General features: G+C 36.3%; 1 protein-coding gene across 1 annotated transcript in view; it reads left to right on the forward strand.

Annotated features, from left to right (window-relative positions):
* LOC148951703 (CD109 antigen-like) overlaps positions 1–24,972 on the forward strand; it is a 172,140-nt gene that overhangs the window by 77,338 nt on the left and 69,830 nt on the right. The window contains exons 7-9 of the mRNA XM_089089252.1: positions 9,783–10,000; positions 13,112–13,309; positions 17,753–17,937. Of these exons, the coding sequence (XP_088945378.1) occupies positions 9,783–10,000; positions 13,112–13,309; positions 17,753–17,937 (601 nt within the window). The remainder of the gene's footprint in view (positions 1–9,782; positions 10,001–13,111; positions 13,310–17,752; positions 17,938–24,972) is intronic.

Consider the following 24,972-nt stretch of genomic DNA (forward strand, 5'->3'; position numbering starts at 1 on the left):
TGGAGGTCATAATTGATGGTATTTTTTTTACCACACTATGATGGTAATTAAGAGATGGGATATTTGATTTAATTTTAGGAAAATTTAATTTTTTTAGGAAACAATAAAATTTGATTTAATGAAAATAAATCCCATTCTGGTTGAAGATGGTTGGGGGGAGGGGTCATACTGATCTTGTGTGTCTGAGCTGATGTTGAATAGGAATGAAACCTGGGATAAAATTGAAATGCTAACACACAAAATAGACATTTTAAGGACACAAGCTAGAGCGCACAGTTAGGGGGGGGGGGTTCTAAGGTACATGTATTGAGGGAATTCTAATTCAAAATTGCAAATCAGGTCAGTACCTAAGTCAATGGAGTAATGTATTTTTTTTTTGTAAATCAATAAGAAGCATAATAAACAAATAGAACATTAGGGAATTTTTCCTTAAGGCAGTGGAATTCCAAACTTTAATGAATATTTCTGCTCTATGTCCAAGGGTTATGTCCTCAACATAACACGACTGAAAATATAAAAAAGACAATTTCAATGAAATACGACAATTAAAACTAAAAAAGAAATTAAATAACCCTACCATCCTTACTTAAACGATTTTTTTTTAGTTCTAATGGTCGTATTTTAATGTAGGTTTCTCTTTTATATTTTCATTTCTGTTATGCTGAGGGCGGCTCTTTGACATAGTGCCGATTTATTTATTTAAAGTTCGGAGTTTCACTATCTTAGGGGACAAATTTCCTTTTGTTCTACTTGTTTATTTGTTGTTTGTATTATAAAGCCAGTTTGGTCTTCGTCGCTATTTAAGAAGCATAATAAAGTGAATAGTCCCTCACGACATTTTGCCTCTGTTGGAATAGTGATAGTCTACTTGTCTTTTGAATGTTGCAATTTATTGCACGAAGAAGTGGTTTTTCCAAATCAAGCAGCAAAAAAGGTAGTTTAATCGATGGTCTAACCTTGACATTCCGCTGCTCATTTTAATATAAGAAGTTTAATGGAAAACACCGCGAGATATTAGCAAATAAATTAGCTACGATTTCTGTTTGCGAAAATAGCAATAAATGGTAATATAAAACAGTTCAAAACAAACAATTACCTACTTCATATAATAAGTTATGGTTTACAAAACTACATTGCCATTTCTGATTTGTTAACGACGAATTAATCATGAATTATTATCCAGCGATCATTGAATCCCTAACGTAGGCTCTCTCTGTCTTGTATTAATAAAAAAATAAAAAAAAGTTTTTTTCAATTGAAAGTAGGGAGTAATATTAAAACTTAAAAACGAATAGAAAGTATTATGTATGTGAGGGGGGCTGCCCCCTCCTCAACACCTCGTTCTTCACGCTAAAGTTTTTCGGCACTTTCAAAAAAGTTACTTATTGTTCTAATTAAACGACCCTTGTGTTCCAGGAGTCGTTTTTAAAGAGTTTGGACAAAATTTATACTTTAGCGTAAAGTGCGAGGTGTTGAGGAGGGTACGATCCTCCTTATATAAATAATAAGCTTACTATATACATAATCAGTTTTAATGTTGCTCCCTACTTTCAGTTGAAAAAAACTTGTTTTTTTGTTTAATTTCTGATCGTTTTTTAAATAATGCCAGGAGGTCTGGCTCCACCTCCACGGAAAAATCCCCCACCCCACGGAAAAATTCTCTGGATAATTCAATCCTGGTAGAATTTACCCCCGACGATTATCCTTAATACCTCCACGCGTAAAATTGAGCCAGTAAAGAGAAAGGAAGGCGCAAAAAGAAATTCGTATAGGAATTCTCGAAAACTCTCCCAGAATACAATTTCCCCTGAAAAGTTCACCCCAGAAAAATTCCCTTTCCATGAAACATTCTCCCCATGCAAAAAAAAAAGAAAATTCGTCCTTCCCTCCCTACCTGAAAAATGTACGCATACTTCCCAATAACCAATACTATACGTAAACAATGGGCAACTTTTGTAACTTAAAGACCTTTCCCCAAGGGCTGTGGTTGGTGATGGTATCTCTAAAGACATAGTTATTAAGCCTTTCAACTATGCTGAACAAAATAGCTATCTCATAATTTTGGTCGGACGATTTTTGGAAAAAAATGGCGTGAGAGGGGGCTTATTTGCCCTCTAAATATTTTGGTCACTTAAAAAGCGCACTAGAACTTTTAATTTCCATTACAATGAGCCCTCTAACAATGTTCTAGGCCCACTGGGTTAATTCGATCACCCTTGGGAAAAAAAACAACAAAAACTAACAAACAAATAAATACGCATCTGTGATCTTTCTTCTGGCAAAAAATGCACAATTCCATACCTTTACAGATAGGAGGTTGAAACCTCTACAGGAGGGTTCTCTGATACGCTGAATCTGGTGGTGTGAATTTCATTAAGTTTCTATAACTTTTAGGAAGCAGTTCCCCTTCTTTCGAAAACCAGGCAAATTTTCTCAGACTCGTAGTCTTTGATAAGTAAGACTAAACTTAATGAAATTTATATATTCAAAATCAGCATACAAATCCAATTCTTTTGACATGTCTATTGTTATCAAAATAACGTTTTTTTAGAGTTTCAGTTACTTTTGAGCCGGGTCCTCCTTACTTACAGTTCGTTACCACGAACTGTTTGACTAGGTATTGCCTCAAGGTTTTGGCTCTAGCGCCCCATCTGTGAGATGGGAGACATATATTGTATAATTTTTTCTGGCAACCGACAAAACTGTTTTGACGGTCGATTTCTTCGAGATCGTAAGGGATCTCATAATAAAGTCAATAGTTTTACTTCGCTTTGTCAAGACTTCATAACCAATAAAGCAATATGAACCGAAAAGTCAGATGGAGAAAAGGATGGTAGTATTTGTTATTGGGAAATATACGGAATTTTTGGGGGGAGGGGAATTTTATGCGGGGGATTTTACATGGGAAGAATTTCTGTCCTGTGGTGAGAAAACATTCTGGGGGGAATTTTCCAGTGTTTACAAGGGAAGAAATGGGAATTCCCTGGCATGATTTAAAAACGGTCAGAAATTAAATGAAAAAAAGAATTTTTTTCAACTGAAAGTAAGGAGCAATACTAAATCTGAAAAACGAACAGAAATTATTTTGTATATGCGGGGGGGGGGTGCCCCCTTTTCAACTTTTGCTCCTTACACTAAAGTGTGGCTTTTTGTCACAATTCTTTAAGAAAGACTGCTGAAAAAAAACCGTTGAATTTGAATGAAAAGTATTTTTAAAAAGCTTGGTATTCCTGTATTATTCAGAGTACACTCGGGGAGTTTGCTGAATGTACGATAGGGTGTTTCAATGTTTTTTTTTCAAATCACCTGGCAAAGGTGTTTAAAATGTGAGGTTTGGTGTTTGTATGCAGTGTGCAAATTTTCATATTGATAGGAAATCCTTAAGTGACCCCTCAAAGCATCCAATTTTCAACTTATTTTGCTATATGCGACGTTAGTAATTATTACTTTTCTATACTGGTTTGCATGATATTAATGGACAATTCTTGTAGCATAATCAACCTTACATGCAGTCTTATTACTCATTTGATGTTTACATGTTCTCTATGATATTTATATTTAACTCTATGTTGATGATATCTGCCATCTTTAATTCAGACAGCACTATCTACTAGTATTTCTGAGTTTGTTATTTCTTTATAGCACTGTCGACTGACTGCTGACTTGAAAAGTGTTTGGTAGTTTCTGAAGTGATGGAGAACAAGAAGGTTACAACGAGATCTAGTAAGAAGTATGGCTGGTTGGCCAGTTGCTGTCAGTAGGCTACTTGATGCCACAACTTGCATGCACCAGCTACCAACAAATGGTCTGGTATTACGCCGACTATTTTTTGACCTGACAACTAGCAAATGCACCCTACCTGATAGCTGTTTACATACTATTAATGAAGTTTTGGAACTGTGGGCTTTAGCCAGTCTTCCAACAACACAAAAGCCAAATACTGTGGCAAAATTGAAAGCACTGTATGAAAAACATTCAGATATTGCTAAGAACAAGTCACGCCGAAGTAACAGGTTTTCAAAACTCGTAACGGGAAAAGACAGAACAGGCTCCAGGATGAAGAAAGATGCAGAGAAAAGGCAAAGGTGAATCGGGATACATCAGTGATGATATGTTCGACATCAGTAGAAGAATACAGCCAGCTTTGTAACTCCGAGACTGAATCATCGAATGATGAGCAAGATTATAGACCAAGGCTATTGAAGTTATCTGGCCTATCTGCACAGCTGAACTCAGAAACCGTCATGAACGAAACCGTTCCAACACAAATCCATTCTCTTGTAATAAATAACCGTAACCTGGTTGATGACTTAATGTTTGCTGCTAGCTTAGATCGTACCAATGCAACACCACGAGAAGCTATGCATGTAGTTGCTCAAGCTCTGAAAGCCGCTGGCATTGACATTGAGAACATTGTTATGTCCACTAGCTCAATCTATAGAGCAAGAAAAAAAGTTTGTCAGTCAAATGCGCAACAGCAGATAGCACTCTTTCTGCCGGCAGCACTATTAGCGGCACACTTTGACAGCAAATTGCTACCAGACAATGATGGTAGTTTTGTTGATCGCATGCCAATAGTGGTTTCAGGCGTAAACATTGAGAAGCTTCTCAGTATTCCTAAACTACCAGCAGGTTCAGGTGAACTGATGGGTAAAGCAGTAATTGAGGCTTTGCAGGAATGGAAAGGAGGAATGGAAAGGAGAAAGGAGTCCCAGAATGTATTGCTGCTCTTGAATGAGACACAGGTAGTAATTGTTGTCTAACAGAACCTAAAAAAAGACTGGCTGCATTCTGAAGAAGCAAGAAATTGTCACCTTCCTGTACCATCAGTTATGTCAAGAAAGTCTTCCACGCGATGATTACCTGGAGTTCTTAAAGCTATGCTTGGTGGTTCTTGATGAGAAGAATCCTGAAGAAGAACGTACTCACATAAGTCCACCAGGTGCTTACCATCGGGCCAGATGGATGGCTTAGGGTATTTATTGCCTAAATATATACTGTTTTTGAGAACAGTTTAAGCTAACACCAAAAGAATCTGATTCTACGCGACGTATTGTCCTGTTCACTGTCACAATTTATGCCAATCATGGTTCTCTCCTCCTAGCAGTTGTGATGCCCCACTTAATGATCTGTGTCTGCTTCAGATATTGGAGTCTTACTCTGCAGTTGACTATCAGGTGGCACAAATTGCACTGAAGAAGATGAATGGTCACCTTTGGTATCAAAGATTTTGGTAGCAAAGATTTAGTCTCCATGGCATTGTTTTCAGATCATGTGAACAATGCAGAAAACATGTGAACAGCTTACTAAGGCATTGGCAAAACCAATGAACAAACATCATTTGAGGCGAGTGGATCCAAAAAAAAATTGCTCATTTCAAAGTCTATCACTGGCAAATTTTGCTACTGAAAGGTCTAAGAATCTTTTCGCAGCACTCAGTATCGATGCATCATTTACTGAAACTGATCCAGGAATATGGCATGAATGTGCTGGGTATACAACAGCAAAACTCAAGGTTTCTGAATTACGAGTAGTGAATAATTGTGCAGAAAGGGCAGTGAAGTTAGCAAGCGACTTCAATCAGTCTTTAACATATTATGAAACTCAGCACCAGCTTATATTTCAGCTTGTCGAATACCATCGTCAGACAGTTGCTGAACCACTGAAGAAGTATTGTTCTCTTGTAGGTGACCAGTGACTCTGCACTGCAGTACTGTAGACATGGAAAACAATTACTGTTACAAATGTTGCTGTAGTGTAAAGTGTATACAAACTGTGGAATGCTAGACTTGCGCTTTGTGGGGCGTGGTGTTCTACATTTGACAATATATTTGACATAAATGCTGCTTAGAAAGTAGTACAAAGGCCAATTGATGTGACCCAGTTATCTTCAACTTGTGTTAGTATTCCTAACCTAATTGTTCTGAATAAGTACAATGTTTCAAATGTATTTATTCTGCAATTTAACTACATTTTAACAAAATTGTGACGAAAAACGTGATATTTTCAAAGTTTGCGTGCTTTGAGGGGCCACTTGCACTAGGTTTGTAAGTGTAAAACTTTTTAGGAATGTTTATCACATGAAACCTTATCATATCAATGGGTATGCAGTAACAAACTAAAAAAAAAAAAATTTTCCCATATACTCGTGAAACACCCATCTATAACATACGATCTATGAAAACCGGTTACATAGCCACATAGACAAATAACGGGTGACAGAATGACCTGAACTTGTATAATTTGGGCTATGTGTTTGCCATTAGGGAGGGGGGGAGTTAAGGATAAGTTAGGTTACTTTACCCCCACACTCCCCTAATGTACAAATATGTAGCCCAAATTATTTTACTGTATAAACTAAAGTATTATATGTTCCTCATATTTTGATATCAAACAATCCGTGGTAACAAATTTTAAGTAAGGAGTGACCTGGCAAGTTTTGTCTTACCCATCAAAGGTTACGAGCCTGATAAAATTTGCCTGATTTTAGAAAAAAAAGGGGAACCCCCCCCCCCCTAAAAGATATTGAATCTTAATAGAAATCATACCATCAGATTCAGCGCATCAGAGAACCCCATTGCATAGGTTTCATGCTCTTATCTACTAAAATGTTGAATTTTCTATTTTTTGCCAGAAGAAAGATCCCGAATGTGTTTATTTGTTTTTTTTCCAGGGGTGATCGTATTGACCCAGTGGTTCTAGAACATCGGAAGACGGCTCATTAGAACTTAAATTAAAAGTATTAGTGTCCTTTTTAAGAGACCAAAAAATTGGAGGGCAACTAGGCCCCCTATCACGCCCCTTCTTTTCTCAAAATCGTCCAATCAAAATTTTGAGATAGCTATTTTGTTCAGCATAGCTGAAAGGCTTTATGACTATGTATTTAGAGATATCTTGACCCTCCACAGTCCCTGGGGAAAGGCCTTTAAGTTACAAAATTTGTCCGTTGTTTCGGTATAGTGTTAGTTATTTGGAAGTATGCATACATTTTTCGGATGGGGGCGGGGGAAATTTTCCGCTGGTGCGATTTTCCACGAGGATAATTTTCAATGGGGAGGAAAGTTTCCAGGGAATGAATTTTTTAGCGGAAACTTTACACTGGAGGAATTTTCCAGAATTCCTATACGAAATTCTATTTATTTCTTCCTTTATCTCTACGAACTCAATTTCACGATTTAACCGTGGAGGCATCGCCAGATTTCCTGGCATTATTTAAAAAACGATCAGAAATTAAATTAAAAAAAAAAATTTCAACTGAAAGTAAGGAGCATTATTAAAACTTAAAACGAACAAAAATTATTACGTATGTGAGGGGGTTTGTTACTCGGCACCTTGCTCTTGACACTAGCGTTTGAATTATGTCCCAATCCTTTAAGAACGACTCCTGAAACAATATGTTCATCAGATTAAAATAATAAGAAGCTTTTTTTAAAAATACTACGAAACTTTAGCGTAAAGAGAGAGGTGTTGAGAAGTAGCAACCCCCTCATGTACGTAATAATTTCTGTTTGTCTTAAGTTTAATGATGCTCCTTACTTTCAGTTGAAAAAACTTGTTTTTTTCAATTTAATATTTCATTAGGATTAACCTAACTTCACTTCTCGAGTGTGTTCTGAATAATACAGGAGTACCAAGAGATTTCAGACTCTACCGTAAGATCGAGGATTAAGGAAGGAGCAGCCTCCTTCACATATATAATAACTTCTGTTCATTTTAATTTTTAATCTTGTTCCTTAATGTCAGTTAGAAAAAAAAACATTTCTTTATTTGATTTCTTCTTGAGGACACATAGGTCGACTGAATAATGTCTAATGAGGTTCTAAGAAACTATTTTTAGGAAAATATTAAACGAAGAACATATTCAATTCTTTCCGAGACACCTCCTGTTGTTTTGTTATCGATAAAACAAATTTTCTCTACAGGCAACGCTCTATCGTTGCCTTGGTGAAGACCGATGTGCCTTTGAAATATTATTTTTTTTTCGATCACTACTTATGGAAGGGATGGTCATAAAACTTACGAGAGGCTCATTTGGTCAAAAATTGAAAATTGTTGGGCCCTTCTTAATGGCCAAAAGTTATTGTAAGGTAACCAACACCGTGCCGCACCGTTTTTGCCATATTCATTTTATCAATTTTCTCGTTATCTAATATCTCCTTTTCACCCTCATTTGTTTCTAGCTGAAGTGGCAGATTCTTTATAGCATTAATTTTGTCAAAAAAAATTTGTGAAAAAAGTGTAAGATTTTGGGATATCTAAAAAAAGCAATAATAAATCGATCAATCAATCAATTTCTTCAACCAATAAATTTATTACAAAAACACGTTAACGTAGAATGTGAAGGCTATATAGCCAGGAAAAAAAAAATGACACAATTACAAAAAAAAGAGTAGAAACGTAATTTCAATACAATGCATTTCAACCTTTCAAAGACTCAATACACACACACAGACACACAGACACACAGACACACACACAACACACACACACACACACACACACACACACACACACACACACACACACACACACACACACACATACACACATACCCCCCACTACCCAAAAATAAAACATAATAAAAAAACATAAACAAAATTTCACACAAATTAAATAAAATTCTATATAATTATATAACATAAAATAAAATTCAATAACCTTCTCCCAACTAAACACAAATTAACACCCATCAAAAATCTTAAACACACAAAAACACACATACACACACACACACACACATACACACACAACCACACACAAACACACACAAACACACACACACACAAACACACACACACACACACACACACTACACAAACCTACTCACAGCGACACACACTTTCACACATATAAACACACATACACAGACAGTAACACAAATTCACACACATTCATACACATACACACACATACATACACATACACACACAGACACACAAATACACACAAATAAACAAAAAAAAAAACAAACACAAAAAAAAACAAACAAAAACAAAAAAAAACACACACACAAACACAAAAACACACAAACCCACAAACACACACACACATACACACACACACACACAAACACACAGACACACACATATACACACACACATACACACACATACACACACATACAAACACAGACACACACACATACATACATACACACATAAACACACAAACACAAACACACACAGACACACACATACACACACATACACACACATACACACACATACACACACATACACACACATACACACACACACACACAGACACACACACAAACACACACACACACACACACACACACACACACACACACACACACTACACACACTACACACACATACACACACATACACACACATACACACACATACACACACATACACACACATATACACACACAAACACACACAAACACACACATACACACACAAACACACACACACACACACAAACACACACACACAAACAAACACAAAAACAAACACACACAAACAGAGAAAAAAACAAACACACACACACATACACACACACACATACACACACACACACACACACACACATACACACATACACACATACACACATACACACAAACACACATACACACAGACACACATACACACATACACACATACACACATACACACACACACACACACACACAAAACATTTCTAACCCAGGCGAGGGTCACCCCCCCCCCCCGCCCCATAAAAAATAATAGCAATAAAATTTAAAAAATATAAATAAACATAAAATACGATTATAACGACTATAATTACAGTTGACGTCCCTTTTGACGCTGAAGAAGTTAGGGTAATTGCCACTTACGTTCATCCCAAAAACGGAAAAATGAGCAGTAATGAGTTAATTGTCAATCGAGCCTCATATCCTGACAATCAAATCATTTCATTGAGTTCCAGCAGTGAGGAAGCAGACATTGGAGAATTTGCCGTGTTTCACTTGAAAGCCAATTTTCCTCTCGAGTTTTTCAGCTACTTGGTGAGTACATCCTTATTGTTATATATTTGACTTTTTTATTTGCTTTTACCAATACCTCTCTGTCCAAGTAAATACAGGTCAGGGGATCCTCAGGCTGGTGCCGAGTGACTTCGAAAATATTAAGGCGATGCGGGACCATAAAGGATCACCCTATCTCGTCCATCATGCAATTTTCTAGTGTGTGTGGCCAAGTTATTCAGAATTGATTGATGGTCTTGCCATAGCTTGTAGACCATGAATAGGAGACCTGAATAAACGACTAAAAACTAAAAGCCGACATCTACCTTTTAAAAATCCTATAAAGAACATTTAATTTCTCCCGTTTTAAGCCGGAGATAAAGATATTCAGTTTTAACAAATTTTATATTTTCAGAAAGTCTAAATTCTGTTTTTGTTTTAACGGAGCATAATTTTCTTTTAAAGTTCAGGAAAGGACATTCTCTAAAAATATTCTAGCATACCTGCTAGGAAAATGCTTAAAATCAGCTAAAAGGAAACACGATTTGAGTAATTTGGCAGCATCGTTTGAGCAAAAAGAGAACATAAACTTCCTTTCTTTTCATTCACATTTCATAGTCAAGCCACGGATTCTTAATAGCTCTCGAAGATGGATAGTCTCATGGGAGAATTTACTGATAAGTTATTTATCTGTATGACGGTAAGTCGACGCTGAGGTCTGCAAAATGATGTTAAGGTGCGGCATGGCCTTCGATAAATTTTTAAAGGTACATGGCATCTATATGGTAAAAGGTAAGATGTAAAGATCACGGCACTAGACCCTTAAAGGCCAAACCGGTGGTACTGATCTCCATTTCAAGGCCCTTCAGCCATGAAGTGCAATGGGGGGGGGGGGGGCAGCCATACTCTGCTTTGGCAAACATTTCCTGCTTACCTTCTCCAGATTTTGCCAAGTACCCATTTAAAGCTGGTCGACTTTGGTTCTAGCTTGTATGTTCCTAGCTACAAAATATTGCTCTAAAAGATGAGCTACGGTTCTTTTTCGTATTATTTGGCGGTTTAGTTGGTAAAGGGGTAGAAAGGGGTTAGATCTTACGGTTTTGACATCAAAAATATCATCACTTCAATCCTGTTATGATCAAAGAGACTATTTATAAGAGGTATGGCCAACAATGACCGTAAAAAAAAAAAAAAAAAAAAAAAAAAAAAAAACTCCAAAGAGACTTTTATCTCCAAATGCACTATCAAGTAAAACATGATTGTTTTTGTATTACTACCGGGAACAACTGAAATTTTTAAGACTAAAATTGAAAACGCTTGTGGTCATGACATGGAAAGCCATCCTTGAATATAAAACATGTCAATACTTCCTCAGCCTCTATTCTGAAATTTAAAATTCTTCAAGTACCAGGAAAAAAATTGTACATTTCTTAGTACTTTGGAAGTAGACACTTTCTTTAAAGGTGTTCTTAAATATTTTACCCTTTTCTCCTAATTTTTTTTTTATTCTTGTAGAATAGAAAATTAGTATATGATATTTCTTCTTAACGTTGGTATGACGATTCCTGGCTTATAACGAGTCTCTATTGTAACACATTATGCCGAGACTACGCCTACATCTCCATTAAATGTTCTATTGCCATAGCTGCTTTTAAATAATAAACACCTCACTTGTAACGGGTTTTCTATTTTCTTTAAAGATTTCGTCTATGGAAATTTGTCTTTGAAGATATGATTCCCTAAGCAGACGAAACTAAATAAAAGAGCTTTTAAAAGTTTTATTAATACCAAACTAAAGGTAAGGAAGGAGTTGCCATTGTCAGTATAAAATGGAAGTCTACAAAAATGTAGTTTGATAAAACATACATCAACAGAGTACAATGTTAGTGCTGATTCAAAGTATATGCAATTTACGAAATTTATTGTTAACCATCAAAATCTACTGCCACAAAAAAAAACTGGTTAAATCTCTTAAAACGGGGAGAATACTCCCAAAAGGAAGGGATTCTAATGAAAGTTTCACCGTCAAATTCAGCATGTCTGAGAACACCATACTAGAGATACTAAGTCCCTGTATGGAGCGTCGCATGTGTGTGGAAAATTTTTGTCACATCTTGTTTCGGTCCAATTGTGATAAAATAGAAATGAACTGCTACCCTATAGAAGGTATTTGTAGCATTCCAGCATCACATTGGTTAGACAATACTGCTTCGTTACAAAGATGTTTTGTCTTTGGAAATAATAAGCTATTTTAGGTAAAAGCACAGAAGATATTAAAATAAAATAAATACGCATCATCCTGATATGAGGAGGGATGGCCTTCTCAATATGTCTTGCGGGTATAATAGGCAAAGCTATCTTGCATTTTGGGGGGAGGGGGATCTATCAAAATAATATTATGAAAAATTCTGGTAAACTGTAAAAATGATATAAAAAAAAAAAGACAAAAGCAACTTCAACCCAAGCAAATTTCAATCAAAACAAAATTTTATCTGGCAAACTCAAAAAGCGAAATTCGTTTGAAACAAAATTTAACCTTCGCAAAAGTCAACCTATTAAAGCTACCTCCTAAAACTCAACACCGAAAAGCCTTAGCCTCCTAAAACTCAACACCGAAAAGCCTTAGCCACACAAAATTGAACCCACGCAGAACTTATCCTAAGTGACATTCAACTCCTGTGATTTTCAGCACGTTAAAACTCAGCCTTAAAACATCAGCCCTCATAAAATTCACATCAATAGATCTCAATTCAGCAAAATTCAATAAACAGACAATTGGCGAAACTCAGTTCACAACAAGTGTATCTAAACAAAAATCAATCTACTCAACACAGAAAAATGGACCACTTAAAACACAAAAAAGGAATCCAGGCCTTAATATCTCAAAACTCAAATGAAGCAAAAAGACATTCTCACATTCTGACCTGGCCTATTTTCAAGCGTAACAGATAGCAAGAGGAGTTCACTATTGTGTGAACTAAGCGAGCATACTTTTGCTATAAATACCTTTTTTGAAAAAAAATTATCAAATAATTGTGTTTCGTGCTTAGTTATCAAGTATTTATCCAAGTCCTGGGAGAAAATCTTCGCAAGTAGCTTTCTGCTGAAGATCTTAGCCTCATTAGTGTGCTTTTCATCCTTTGCCATTTTCAGGTCATTTCAAAAGGACTTGTACTCTACTCCAACACAGCATATAGCGAATTTACCTCCCAGAGGAATGTGATCACTTTTACAGTGCCAATCTCTGCAGAAATGGCCCCAACGTTTACGGTCTTGGCCTATGTCTTAAATGGAAACTTCTTAGTAGCAGATTCTGTTACCGTTCCCGTCAAATCTATTAGCCACTATGAGGTAAGGCAATTCAAAGCCATGGATAATATAACCCATTTGTTTTCGGAGAAAGGGCCCTGAAACATCGTTTTTTCCCAGAAATTTTTATAGTTCTTTAACCATTTGATATTTTATCTGTTCATAAGTTTCTACGGTATCGAGGGGAGATAATCATAAAAAATGATTTTATTCTCGGTAAAATCGACAAACTGTTCAATGGCGGTTACAGGCATATTATATATTTTTCTATTAAGCCAAAAAATGTTTGCAAGAATAAGTAAATACAAGACACACACGAAACACTATAATTCAATTTTGTCTTATTGTTTGAGAAAATAGAGACATTGCTACTGCGGTTCTTATGAAGGCTTTAGTTGTTAAAACCGAATTTACACTTTGAAAAAAGTTGTGATGAGATGATTGGAATTGAAAAAAATAATTTTAAAATACTTAAACAATAACATAGTTTTTATTCCAGGAAACCAGGCAAATATCTGGTTCTCTTTCTTGCTGCCCCCCTGTTCAAATAAAATATTACGTCTTTGAAGAAGAAGTATGGAAGAGTCCAATTAATATGTCCTATTCTATACTTTTAATTGTGAAGTTTATTTCTCAGCTTCTTATGTTAGAGCTAAATTTAAGAACCATATCTAGGGATCAATTTGATGAGATTAAGTTCGACTTATTGTTATCAAGTAATTGGCTATTTTTTTTACCATTTTGAAGGCGCTCCATAACAATCTAGTCAGCATGGTTTTTTTTAAATAAAATAAGCATAATGTATCTTTAGCTGAACGTAAAGAGGTTTCAAAAATAACGTTATACTTTATTTTCACGATATTTTTTTTTTTAGTAAGCTTGAGCGTTGAAACTGATGAGCAAATAACATAATATCTACTGTATTATTTTTGGACTCCGAAGTTTAAACGTTATTTTTTAATAAAAAATTAATGGACCTAGGCTGTATTTACTTTTTTTTTAAAGAAAATGTAGATCATTTGCTTAGGAATAAAATGTGTCTTTAATATCTTATTATTTTACATTCATCCAATGTTAAAATTGGATTAAGCTTACGGCATTTTTGTGAACGTTGTTATAAACACGCTCTTTTAAGATCATGTTTGTAATTTTCTGTCAAGGTGTGCAGTATTTTAGAAACTTCTTTAGCATTTATGGTAGGCCTTTTAACTGCTTTAAGGCTTTATTAGAGCTACCAAACAATAGTAAAGCTACATCAGCTTTTTAAAAAGTAGCTCAATTACTATAATCTATCGTTAGCTGATGAACAAATAACGCAGTATCAGCTGTTTGAATTTTAGACTTCTAAGTTTAAACATTGTTTTTGAATGCAACATTAATGCAGCTAGGTCATATTCACTTTTCTTAAAAGAATATATAAATCATTTGTCTTAAAATAGGTTATGTTTTTAATATCCTAGCTCAAGGTCATGGTAGCAACTTTCTCTGGAAAGGAAAAGTATTCTGAAACTTTTATGGTAATTGTACCAAGCTTTTTAACTGCATCTTCAGCCTTCCTTTTATTATCCTTAATTCAAACTTTGACCCTCTATGTAAATCTCTAAGTGTAAAGTATGTGAAAAGAATAATCACCAACGTATAAAAAAATAGTTCAAAATGTAGCTGCAGGACCAATGTATAGCTGGACTAATATGTCACAATAGAGTTATCGCTCCCCGGTCCTGAGAGTAATATAATTCCTGAGTTTGTTGCCTTGTTGTATGACCAAAATTTCACCAAAAGCATCATCTTGTTAAATCAAAAGGTTTAATAAATATGCCTCCAGGGATGATATAAGCTTCGCAGCCCAAGGATTAACAACCATAAATTATACAAAATGAGTACTGCTTTGAGATAGGCTATATTTTATGGTGGAAAAAAGGCGGCTGCTTTTAATGTTGGCTGTCCGACTGGTTTGAAACTTTCAAGGGTCCTTCCATGGGTGAAGAGAGATCGCATGTTTTGTAAGTTGGCGGAGGGTGTTGGGACCTGAAAAATAGCTAAAACTGTTTTTTCTCTGATTTATATGAAACTTACAGCCGTAATTGCTTGGGCCAAGCGGACATTAATATACAAACAAACATGGTTTGGGGCGTGGGTCCCGTAAAGACTGTCCCTGAAACGGTTAAAACACATTTTTGTTACTGTCTTGAAAGCTCCTTAGCAAAAGAAGAAGAACAAATTGCTTGTTTGCCCTAAACGGGCAAACAAACGTCTGAAAAAGGGCCAATGCCTTTTTTTCTGAATGACTCAAAAGCTACAACCACAACTTCCTAGGGCAATTGGAAACTAATTTACAAAAAAGTAGTTTGGAGGACAGTGCTCCCAAAATAGGACCCAAAAAGTTAAAAATTTTCTTTTGATTGGCTTGCCATGAATTCTTGCAAGGAGAGTAGGGGTAAGCACTACCAGAATCTGTTTTGGATTTTACATAGTTTTACACAAAAGGAAAAGTCGAACATGCACACAAGTAATACTTGTGAATGGGGCATTTTTTTTTTTATTTAATTATTTATTTTTTTTTTTTTTGAAGGCTTTGACCTGAAAAATATTCGGGGCATAGGCTTCCCAATGGATGGAACCCGAAGAAAAGCCGAAAATTGTTTGTCCGGCGTCAACCTTGCTTTTCTTAAATCTTCTGGCCAAGAGTACCTATTTCAGAAAAAAATAGACGGGAGGAATGAAACCTTAAAGGAGTGGGGCCCAAATATAAGCCTGTAAGTTCTTGGACCAAGGACACCCCAAATGCACAAAAAAATGACAAAACATAGTTCGCCTGCAAATAGGACCTGAAAAAGGGCCAAATTTAGTCTTTTTCGAACAGCTTGAAACTCACAATCCTTTTTTTTTAATTCTGGGCATCGAACCCCCAAAATGGGCGAAAAACTGTTTTTATTGTCTTGAAAATTATATTCATAAAAAATTGGGGTAAGGGAACCCAATGCAAAAAAATAAGCTGAAAAAATGTGTTTTGCCCAAACATGGGGCCCAAAAAGTACCAAAACTAATCTTCCTAAATGGATCAGAAATTAAATCTATAAATCCTTGGGCCAAGGGAACCCTAATGCATAATTTCTTATACATGAGGGTTCCCTTGGATTCCCAAAAAGGACCAACAATTTTTACCCCAAAGAGCTTTTACCTCACATCCGTAAGTCCCTGGAGGAAAGAAGCCTCAATGCCCACACTAAACTGAAAAACTATTGCTTTCCTCAAAGTGGATTTTTTTTTTTTTTAAGAACGATTCGAAAACTATATGATGAAGTCCCTTAGACAATGAGAACCTAATTTAGAAAGACATTTCTAAAAAGTGGCACGAGCCCCTTAATAGTAGGGCTGGAACACAGGTAAAAAAACAAACATTACTTTCCAATCAGCTTGAAATTTTCAGGAATCGTTACCTAATTTTACAAGACTTCAAATTCTTTTGAGTAAGTGGGAGGGCATCAAAGGTTCTGAGTATTGGTCGAACAACTGTTTGCTTCTCATTACTTTCAAACTTGCATCTGTAAATCCTTTGGACAATCAACCCTATTGTGTAAAACAATTTGAGTTTGGAGACACAAGGTGACTACAGTCCACAAAAGAAAAGGAAAATGCCAAAAACTAGGGTCAATAAGCGGGCATAAACAGTTTGTGGGCTAAAGTATTTCAAATATAGATGCTCAACTTACAAGGCCAAGGGAATCTTACTGTACGAAAAAGTTTTAGGATGGAGACACAAACTCCCTCATTTTTGCTGAGTTTGAAACATGTATCCTTGACAGTCTTTGTGACAAGGAGACTTCAGTGCATAAACAAATGAAAAATTAAAAAAAAAATGTTGGTCTGGCAGAAAGTGGGGCACGAAAAGGGCAAAAAACTTTTTCTTTCCAAACAGCTTGAAACTTGAATATGTAAGTTCCTTGGTCAAGGGGACTCCAGTGTATAGAAAAAGAAACTAGAAAAACAAATTTAGTTCACCTTGAAATGGGCCGAAAATTTTCTTATCACTCGCCCAAGACTCAATAAGCAATATTCTCAGTTAACTGAGACCAAAAGGTGCTACTTGACTTGGAATGTTTCTACTCATCGCAGACCAAAAGATTAAAGGATTTTTGACGCCCAAAAGGGGCTAATAAATTTTATCTCTTGTAGCTTCAAACGTAACCCATAATTTTTTGGGCCCTGTAGACCCATATATAAAAAAATAAATTAAAATTAGTTGTGGCTAGATTGATTTGCAATGCTAGAAGATGAGAAAAAACTCCGTTTTATCTCCAATTGACTTGAAAGTTCCGGAACATAAATAGGGCTAGGCAGACCTCAACAAGGCATATATACATATATATATATAGTTTTGGTGCAAAAAATAAAATTAAGTGCAAGACGAAAAGGCATTTCATCTAGCTTTTGTGATATTTATATTGATCAGTTCAGACAATTTATATTTAGTTTTGGTTATAGATGTCAGCAAGAATGAGGAGACACAAATGTAAAAACAAGCCAACCCTTCAACTTTATACAGAAACTAAACTAGGATCCTTTGTAGGGATTTCTGTCCTCCGAAGCATTCAATTTGAGACCCAGGGTGGAAACATTTTGACGGGTGGAAAAGTTCTCAAAGAAATGCAAAAATTTGACGGACACTTGTAAGTTTTTATCTTGTAATTCTGACAATATCTTGATACTAGTACTTTCAATTATGCTTTAAGTGTGTGGTTTTGTATTGCTGTTCTATTCACTCAGGTGACAGTGCCATTTTTGCACAATCTACAAAATTCATATAAATTTCTGAATTTCATACTTTATATTGTGTTTGCGATATCATAGGCAGCAAAATTGCGCTGTCTAAGTAAAGAGCAATATGGATTCAATGTGTTATTCTTTTCCAAACCAAAGGGGATGTCTTAGACATTTTGGAGGGGACTCATTCAATTGAAAATAAAATTTATAGTACCCTTTCAAAGAGTCAAAACTGATAGGAGGGCAACAATCCTCTTCCCAAAACCTTTTAGCTGCTGAAGCCCCTTCCCTCAAACCCAAAATACTTCTAATCAAAATTTTGAAATATTCATTTTGTTTGAAATAGTCAAAATGTCCAAAAGCTGGGCCTCTAGGGATGAAATGACATCCCACTGGGGCAAAGACTGTAAATTATGTAGGTTGTCTAATGTTTACATATCGGTTTTATTATTGGTAGTACAATACTTCTGCCTAACCAAAGAGTGACATGGCTTAAATCCCCAATTTTTTTTTTCACCAGGTCGCTTCATGTGGAAGTACTTGTCATAAAAACTTCGGAGGGGCTCATCCGATTTGTAATTAAAAGTTCTACTTCCCTTTTTAAGATTCAAAAGAGATTGGACTGCAAACAGCCCTCTATCCACGTCCTTTTCAGCTGCCATCCCGCCTCTCAGCCCCCAACCAAAAGATTATTAGACAGTCAAAAGACACTAAATGTATTTAGGTTTTCAAAAGGTCATATCTGCAACATTTCAGAAATGGTTAACCCTAGGTTCACAAAGATGTTCACACAGGAGCAAAATTTGCCCATTGCTGCAATTTAGTTGCCAACTTTGGCAATTTTAGTTGCTTTGCAAGCAACTACCCCAGTGTTGCCACCAGCTCAAAAATAAAATCCCGATTTTTCTTCAAAAAAAATCCCGAAATTTCAAAAAAAATCCCGGAACACGGTTTTTAGGTTATACAACATAGGGCTGCAAGGTGATGAAGGAAAAAGCAAGGCGCGACACTCGAAGTACCGTGAAACGTGGTTTCTAGTAGTAACTAACAACTGATTGTCAATATTCCTAGTATTATTTCGACGTGAAAAAGTTCTGGTGGATTAGTAGGATCTACGACAAATATTTTAAGCCAAAACAATTCGCCAAAGTTCGGAGAAAACGTGTCTACGCATCCATGTTTCATCGTTATTTGAATTTCCCGCCCAAGAATTGACGTCGCGCTTCGCAGCCCTATTCAATATGGCTTGGCCAGCGGTAAAAGTTGCCTTTTATCACGTCTTCACACGTCCCTTTCCCTTTTATCATACCTGCTTTTCTGTTTAGTGGCTGTGTCAAGAGGCACCCTTGGATCTCGTCGAAAGTCTCGTCAATCAATAAGTGAACAGCGGAACTATCATTCGTCTTACAAAAGCATCCTTTTGAAATCTCAAGGCCCGACTTCACTACCCAGAAAACCTGGATTCCTAACGTACTAAAATCTGAGAAAATTCAAACGACATCATTCAAACATTCAGTCCAAGGATTCTTAATTGTACTAAAAAAAGGAATCTGCTGCTTTCACACGAAAGAATCCGGAAGAAAAACAGATCCCTTTTTCCCGAATCTGGGTACAGAATTCAACTTTCTATTTATTGAGCACAAACCTTTGGGTATTTAGATAGAAAACTGTAAATCACCAGTCAGAAAAACTGATAATACCTATTTATTAGTAAAAAGCGCGAAGTAAATCAACAAAATAAAAAAATAAATAGTCTCTTAGATCTCTTTTGGTACGGTTCAGTAATCATCTCGCTTCAATTTTCGCACAGCTAAAATGACAACCATCAGAAACTGGACAAATGAGCTTCAGTAAATCAAACTAAGCTCGTACGGAGGACGCCCAGACTACGGGAGAGCAAATAGTTTTTTTTTTTGTGTTAAAAAATTTTAAAGTTGTTGGAGTAAGCCTTTTGGAAGACCCCCTTTGGCGGGTAATTTATAATAAAGAAGTTAGGTGACGCTTAAAGTAGTATATTTTAAAATATTTTTGATAAAAAATTTTACGTCACTGAGAGGAGAGGAGGTGGGATTAAAAAAAAAAAAAAAAAAAAAAAAATGCACATCCAGCGGTTAAAACCTTATTCAAAGAAAAGGACTAAATTTTTTCGGAAATTTTCAAAATTATGGGCTTCGCCCCAAGAGACACCGGAACAGTCCATTTATTTGCATCAGGTATGAACCGGTGGACGTGCATGAGGGCACTCAGCATCTCGCTGTCTAATCTGTTCCGGAGCGGGCTCTTAATAAGCTTGAGAAGGGAAAACTGCCTTTCAGCGCCGGCACTACTGTGTGGCAGGCTCATCATGGTAAACATAAATGAAGGTAAGACTTTGAACATCTTATTTTTACATGCATCTTTACAACTGTCCACAAAGGACCAACACGCTACAGGACCTTCTTTACCTTTCACTTCAAAGATCTCATCCACAACTGGCAGTCTTCTCCACTCTGAGTTAAGCTCCTCCACGTCAACAGAGTATGTTGCACAAAACCTACTGTACAGCGGTGCTATAGAGGAGATCTGGCCCGAAAGAGCGATTGAAGGGACAATACATTCTACCTGATTCAAAAGAGGATCCCTATGGTTAATCCTTTTTTGAATCTGCTTCACAAGAATCTGGTAGAACTTGACACACTTGACTTGAATGTCATTCACCTGATGAGAGGATAAACGCAAGTTTTCCGACTTGACTAGAACATCAAATTTGGCACCGAAGTAAATCTCATTAAAAGGTCTCAGGTTATGAGGGTTGAAGACGTCAACTTCAAAGGGATCTTTATTTCGCAGAGAATTTTCTTTCATGAAGTTTCTCAGAATTTCTCCCAGAGTATCTCTCACAGATTTCAAAATCAGGTGAATCCTAACATCTTCACTCTGGTACTGTAAATTCAGCCTATTCACCACAGGCAAAATGTACCCGAGAAACATATAATAGAGCTGCAACTCATGGCTTTGTAGCCCCTTCAATATTGCGTTGGCTGCTGGTATTTCTGTCAGCATCATCGACTGAAAGTACAAGGTTAATGCAGGCCACTGTTCCAATAATCTCTGCACCACCTGCTCCATGGCCAACCATCTTGTTTTACTTGGATAAAGTACGGCATGTTCGGCAATATTCAAAAAGGCCTGGCATTCCTTAAACTCTTCTTTGCGTTTTGGTGAAAAGGCGACAAAGTTGTATATGTCATGACTAAATTGTCAAGACCACTAACAGTCGGCGAGTCTTTTATGTAGTTTTTTAAAACGTCAGGCAACTGATCCATTTTAGAAACCGGAAGGTTCTCTTTCACAATAAACACACACAAGCCCAGTTCAAGGCCTAAAATACTGTCTCTTAGTTTGGCTCGCTCCTGGAGCTCTTTGGAAGCACATGATAAAGCCGATACTTGATTCATTTTAGCTTTGACAGCGTTAACATGAAATGGTCTGGACGCATGCCGTCTCATAGCAGACTTATTCCCTTTGAGTGGTTTTGAGCAATAGCTACAGTAAGCTTTTGATGGATCTTTTTCATCTGCCTTAAGCCAGCCCATAAATTCTGGAAAATGGACCCACTTGCTGGTGAACTTATCTACAAATTATTCTTGCCTTTGCTTTTCTGGACCGTACGTTTTTCTCTTGTCTTCCCAATCACTTTGGAAGATGACACATTTTTGGTTTTCACTGAATCTTTTCTAACATTTCTGTTCTTCTCATTTAGAGAATGCCGCCCATTTTCAGCATGATCAGACTCCGACGGCGACACAGGATTTGGATCAAATTCTGACCCCTCGTCACTATTGCTAAGGTCTTCGGTTATATCTTCAGAAGAATGTTCGTCCTCTGAATCTTCAGAGGAGGAGTCTTCATTATCGAAGTCGGACTGTCGATGTGGGCGTATGGTAGTAAACACTTCGTTTTCAAAATGTGACGAATCCGCGTCGACAGAACAGCCAGCGTCGGGCTCTTGACGTGGACGTTTCGTAAGTAATTTTTCTTTTTAAAGATATGACGAACCTGTGGTGGCAGCTAATCCTGACTCTCCATGGGTAGTCTCAGGACTCTTCCGCTTTTTCGCAAACAAGAGACGAATGTCCTTCATCTGTAAAAGAGCAGACTTAAGCATGGGCGTAGGCAGAATTTTGGAAGGGGGGGGGCAAAACCAGAACGAAATCTCTGAAAATTCGTCTTCAAAGCATGCCCGTCGTTTCGGTTTTAGGGAAATGACAAAGAAACGTAAAAAAGATACAAATAATTCTCTATGGGACCCTAGAAAACACAATTTACCATCAAAAACTCAAAATAGTAGCGTTTTTAAAAAGTTTGTTATTTACTAATTTACTATTTGGTCCGTGGGCTTGCAGCGTCCCTCTGGTTTTGCGACGAAATAATCTTTGGCTGATTTTTCCTCAGTTGCCGATGAAAGGCTACAGAAGAAGCTAACGAAAAGCTATAAGGGAATGCAGGCAGAGAGACTGCATTTTCTGTTTTCTTCCTTCATTTTAAATCAACCAGGGTAAGAAGTCACATCAACGATTTTCAAATTTTTTGCGGCCGGGGTCTCGGATAGCACTGTGTAGGAATTATGACGTCTGGCCTCAAAATCTTGAAAATCCCTAAACGTGTTAAAAAAAGGCTTGGTGGATATGAATTGAGATTTTTAACCATGAATGAAGGTATTATCATTATTTTTGCGTTCCTATGTCCTTTAAATTGAAAATAAATATTTTTTCTTAATATTTTTAAATATTTATACTAATATATATTATATTTTAATATATATTTTATGTATATTAATTATTTTTAAATATTTATAAATTTCTTGGCCACTCGAGTACCTAGTCTTTAGCATTCTGACTCTTCTAACCCCCCCCCCTGCCTACGCCCATGGACTTAAGTATTTACAGATCTCCCAATTATTGTCAATGCTTAGCTGATTCACTAGCTGTCTCTTGTACAAAATCTTCCCCCGGTCATACTGTATAAGTCAGAGGAATATTATATGATCTTTTTTCTTTCTAACAAATACTTTCTAGATACTGGAATTTCTGTTTCATTCAGACCCACCTAGGCCAAGGTTAAATGTAGAAATAAAGCCTTATAAGATTTTTGGCTGCAAAGTCTTATTCCTTCAATGCATGATCACAAATATAGTCAGGCTAGAGAAACATAGTCAGAATGCTAAAGACTAGGTACTCGAGTGGCCAAGAAATTCCTATCTATCTGCTGCCACCAAAAAAGTTGATGGGCTAACATTCTCCTCTACTTAATTTTTACTTCTCTAAGCCTATCAAGCACAAAATCACTTTCCAGAAACTTTGTGTGGCCAATTTAAACTTTTCTGACTCAAATTAAAGGACATATCGCAGTACTTTCGGCTTTTCTACTACTTTTGGATCTGTAGGGATCCTTGCATTTCCCTGAAACCTCGATTTTTGCTGCTTTTGTGTAAAGTCAAATTTTGCATCCAGCGATTTTGACGTTTGAGCTATCGTTATTTCGAGTTCGCAGAATCGCAACCTAATCGGGATTTTCTGTATTGGAGAACAGAAACTTCTCCAGAAAGAAAGAGCACTGCATATGCATCATAATTCATGATTAGAAGTATAATATACTGCAGACCCCCTAAATCATAAAATCTAATGCTAGTCTATTTATATGGACATTTTATAGAAAGAAATTTAAAAGATTCTCAAAAGTTCTTACTAAAGATTTTTCTTGTTACCTCCTCTTTACCTAAAAAAATTATCCTTGAAATTAAAAAAAGAGGTCATATTACAATATGTCTGGAAATGGGTGGTGGGAGGTAGAAAAGCCCACACAAATTCATGTTACCAGAATGCTTTTCTAAAATTATTCCAACCATCTTCCACATTGTCAACTTTTAAACTCTCAAGTTTGGTATTCAACTGTTCCTGGAAAGCTTGTTTCAAATTCTCATCCTGGAGTCTACCAACATCATAACTTCCTGGGAGGTAGTTACCCTTCCGAGACTTCAGCTTTAGATTAACCCTAGACACTACTAGATGGTGGTCTTTACTTTTCACATCAATAACAGCACTCCTATATACCCTAGTATCTTGTATTGATCCTGCCAGTCGGTAATTTAAAAAAAAAAAAAAAAAAAAAAAAAAAAAAAAAATGAGTTGGTTGAAGCAAATTCTGCCATCAAGCCCCAGCCCATTATGTATACAAGCCCAATGGACATTGTGGCTTGATGCAATGCTTCCAATTACTTGATTTTACTTCAAGTCAGGAAATGGAAAATGGGGCTAGGTCAGGAAAAGGAAATTTTAAGTAGACTAAAGATAGGCTTTGTAAAGATAGACTAGTCTAGGCCTAGTAATAGCAAAACATATTTTTAGCTCTAATATTTATTAAAGGGGAGAAATCAGATAAAAAAAAAAGGAAATATACCATTAGATTTTCTATTTCCTTGTCTATTCCCCCACAAAGCCAGATACACCTTTAGGCTTAACAAAACAGTTTGATTTTTCTTTAAACTAGCTTTATTTGGTAATACACATCAGCTGCTGATGAAGAACTGGGTATATTATCCAAGCACCCCTGGTGTTTGGATAATCACTAACTTTGGACAAACAAAAGAGCATAATTTGATTCAAATAGAGCCTACATTTCCAAGCAAGCTCTTAGTCTTGCATATGTATAGATTTAGATTACCTTGTTGGGATTAGCTCAATGTGATCTCAGAAACTTTTTTATACTGAAAATTAAGCTTAAAGAAAAGTTAGCAAACCCTAGTAGCCTTATTTTTCTTTACAGCACATGTCTGGGATTGAATCTATTTATGTTTGAGTGGCTTTGTATCCTACAAGGCCTATAGGATCATGTGTTTAAGATTGGGCAGTATTTTCTTGAATTTGCCTAAGCTATGCTTAAACTAAATTGTGTATTTGCCA

The sequence above is a fragment of the Artemia sp. Qi Xiang Cuo genome, chromosome 5 (genome assembly GCF_049724085.1).
Source record: "Artemia sp. Qi Xiang Cuo chromosome 5, ASM4972408v1, whole genome shotgun sequence".
Taxonomy (NCBI): Eukaryota; Metazoa; Arthropoda; class Branchiopoda; order Anostraca; family Artemiidae; genus Artemia; species Artemia sp. Qi Xiang Cuo.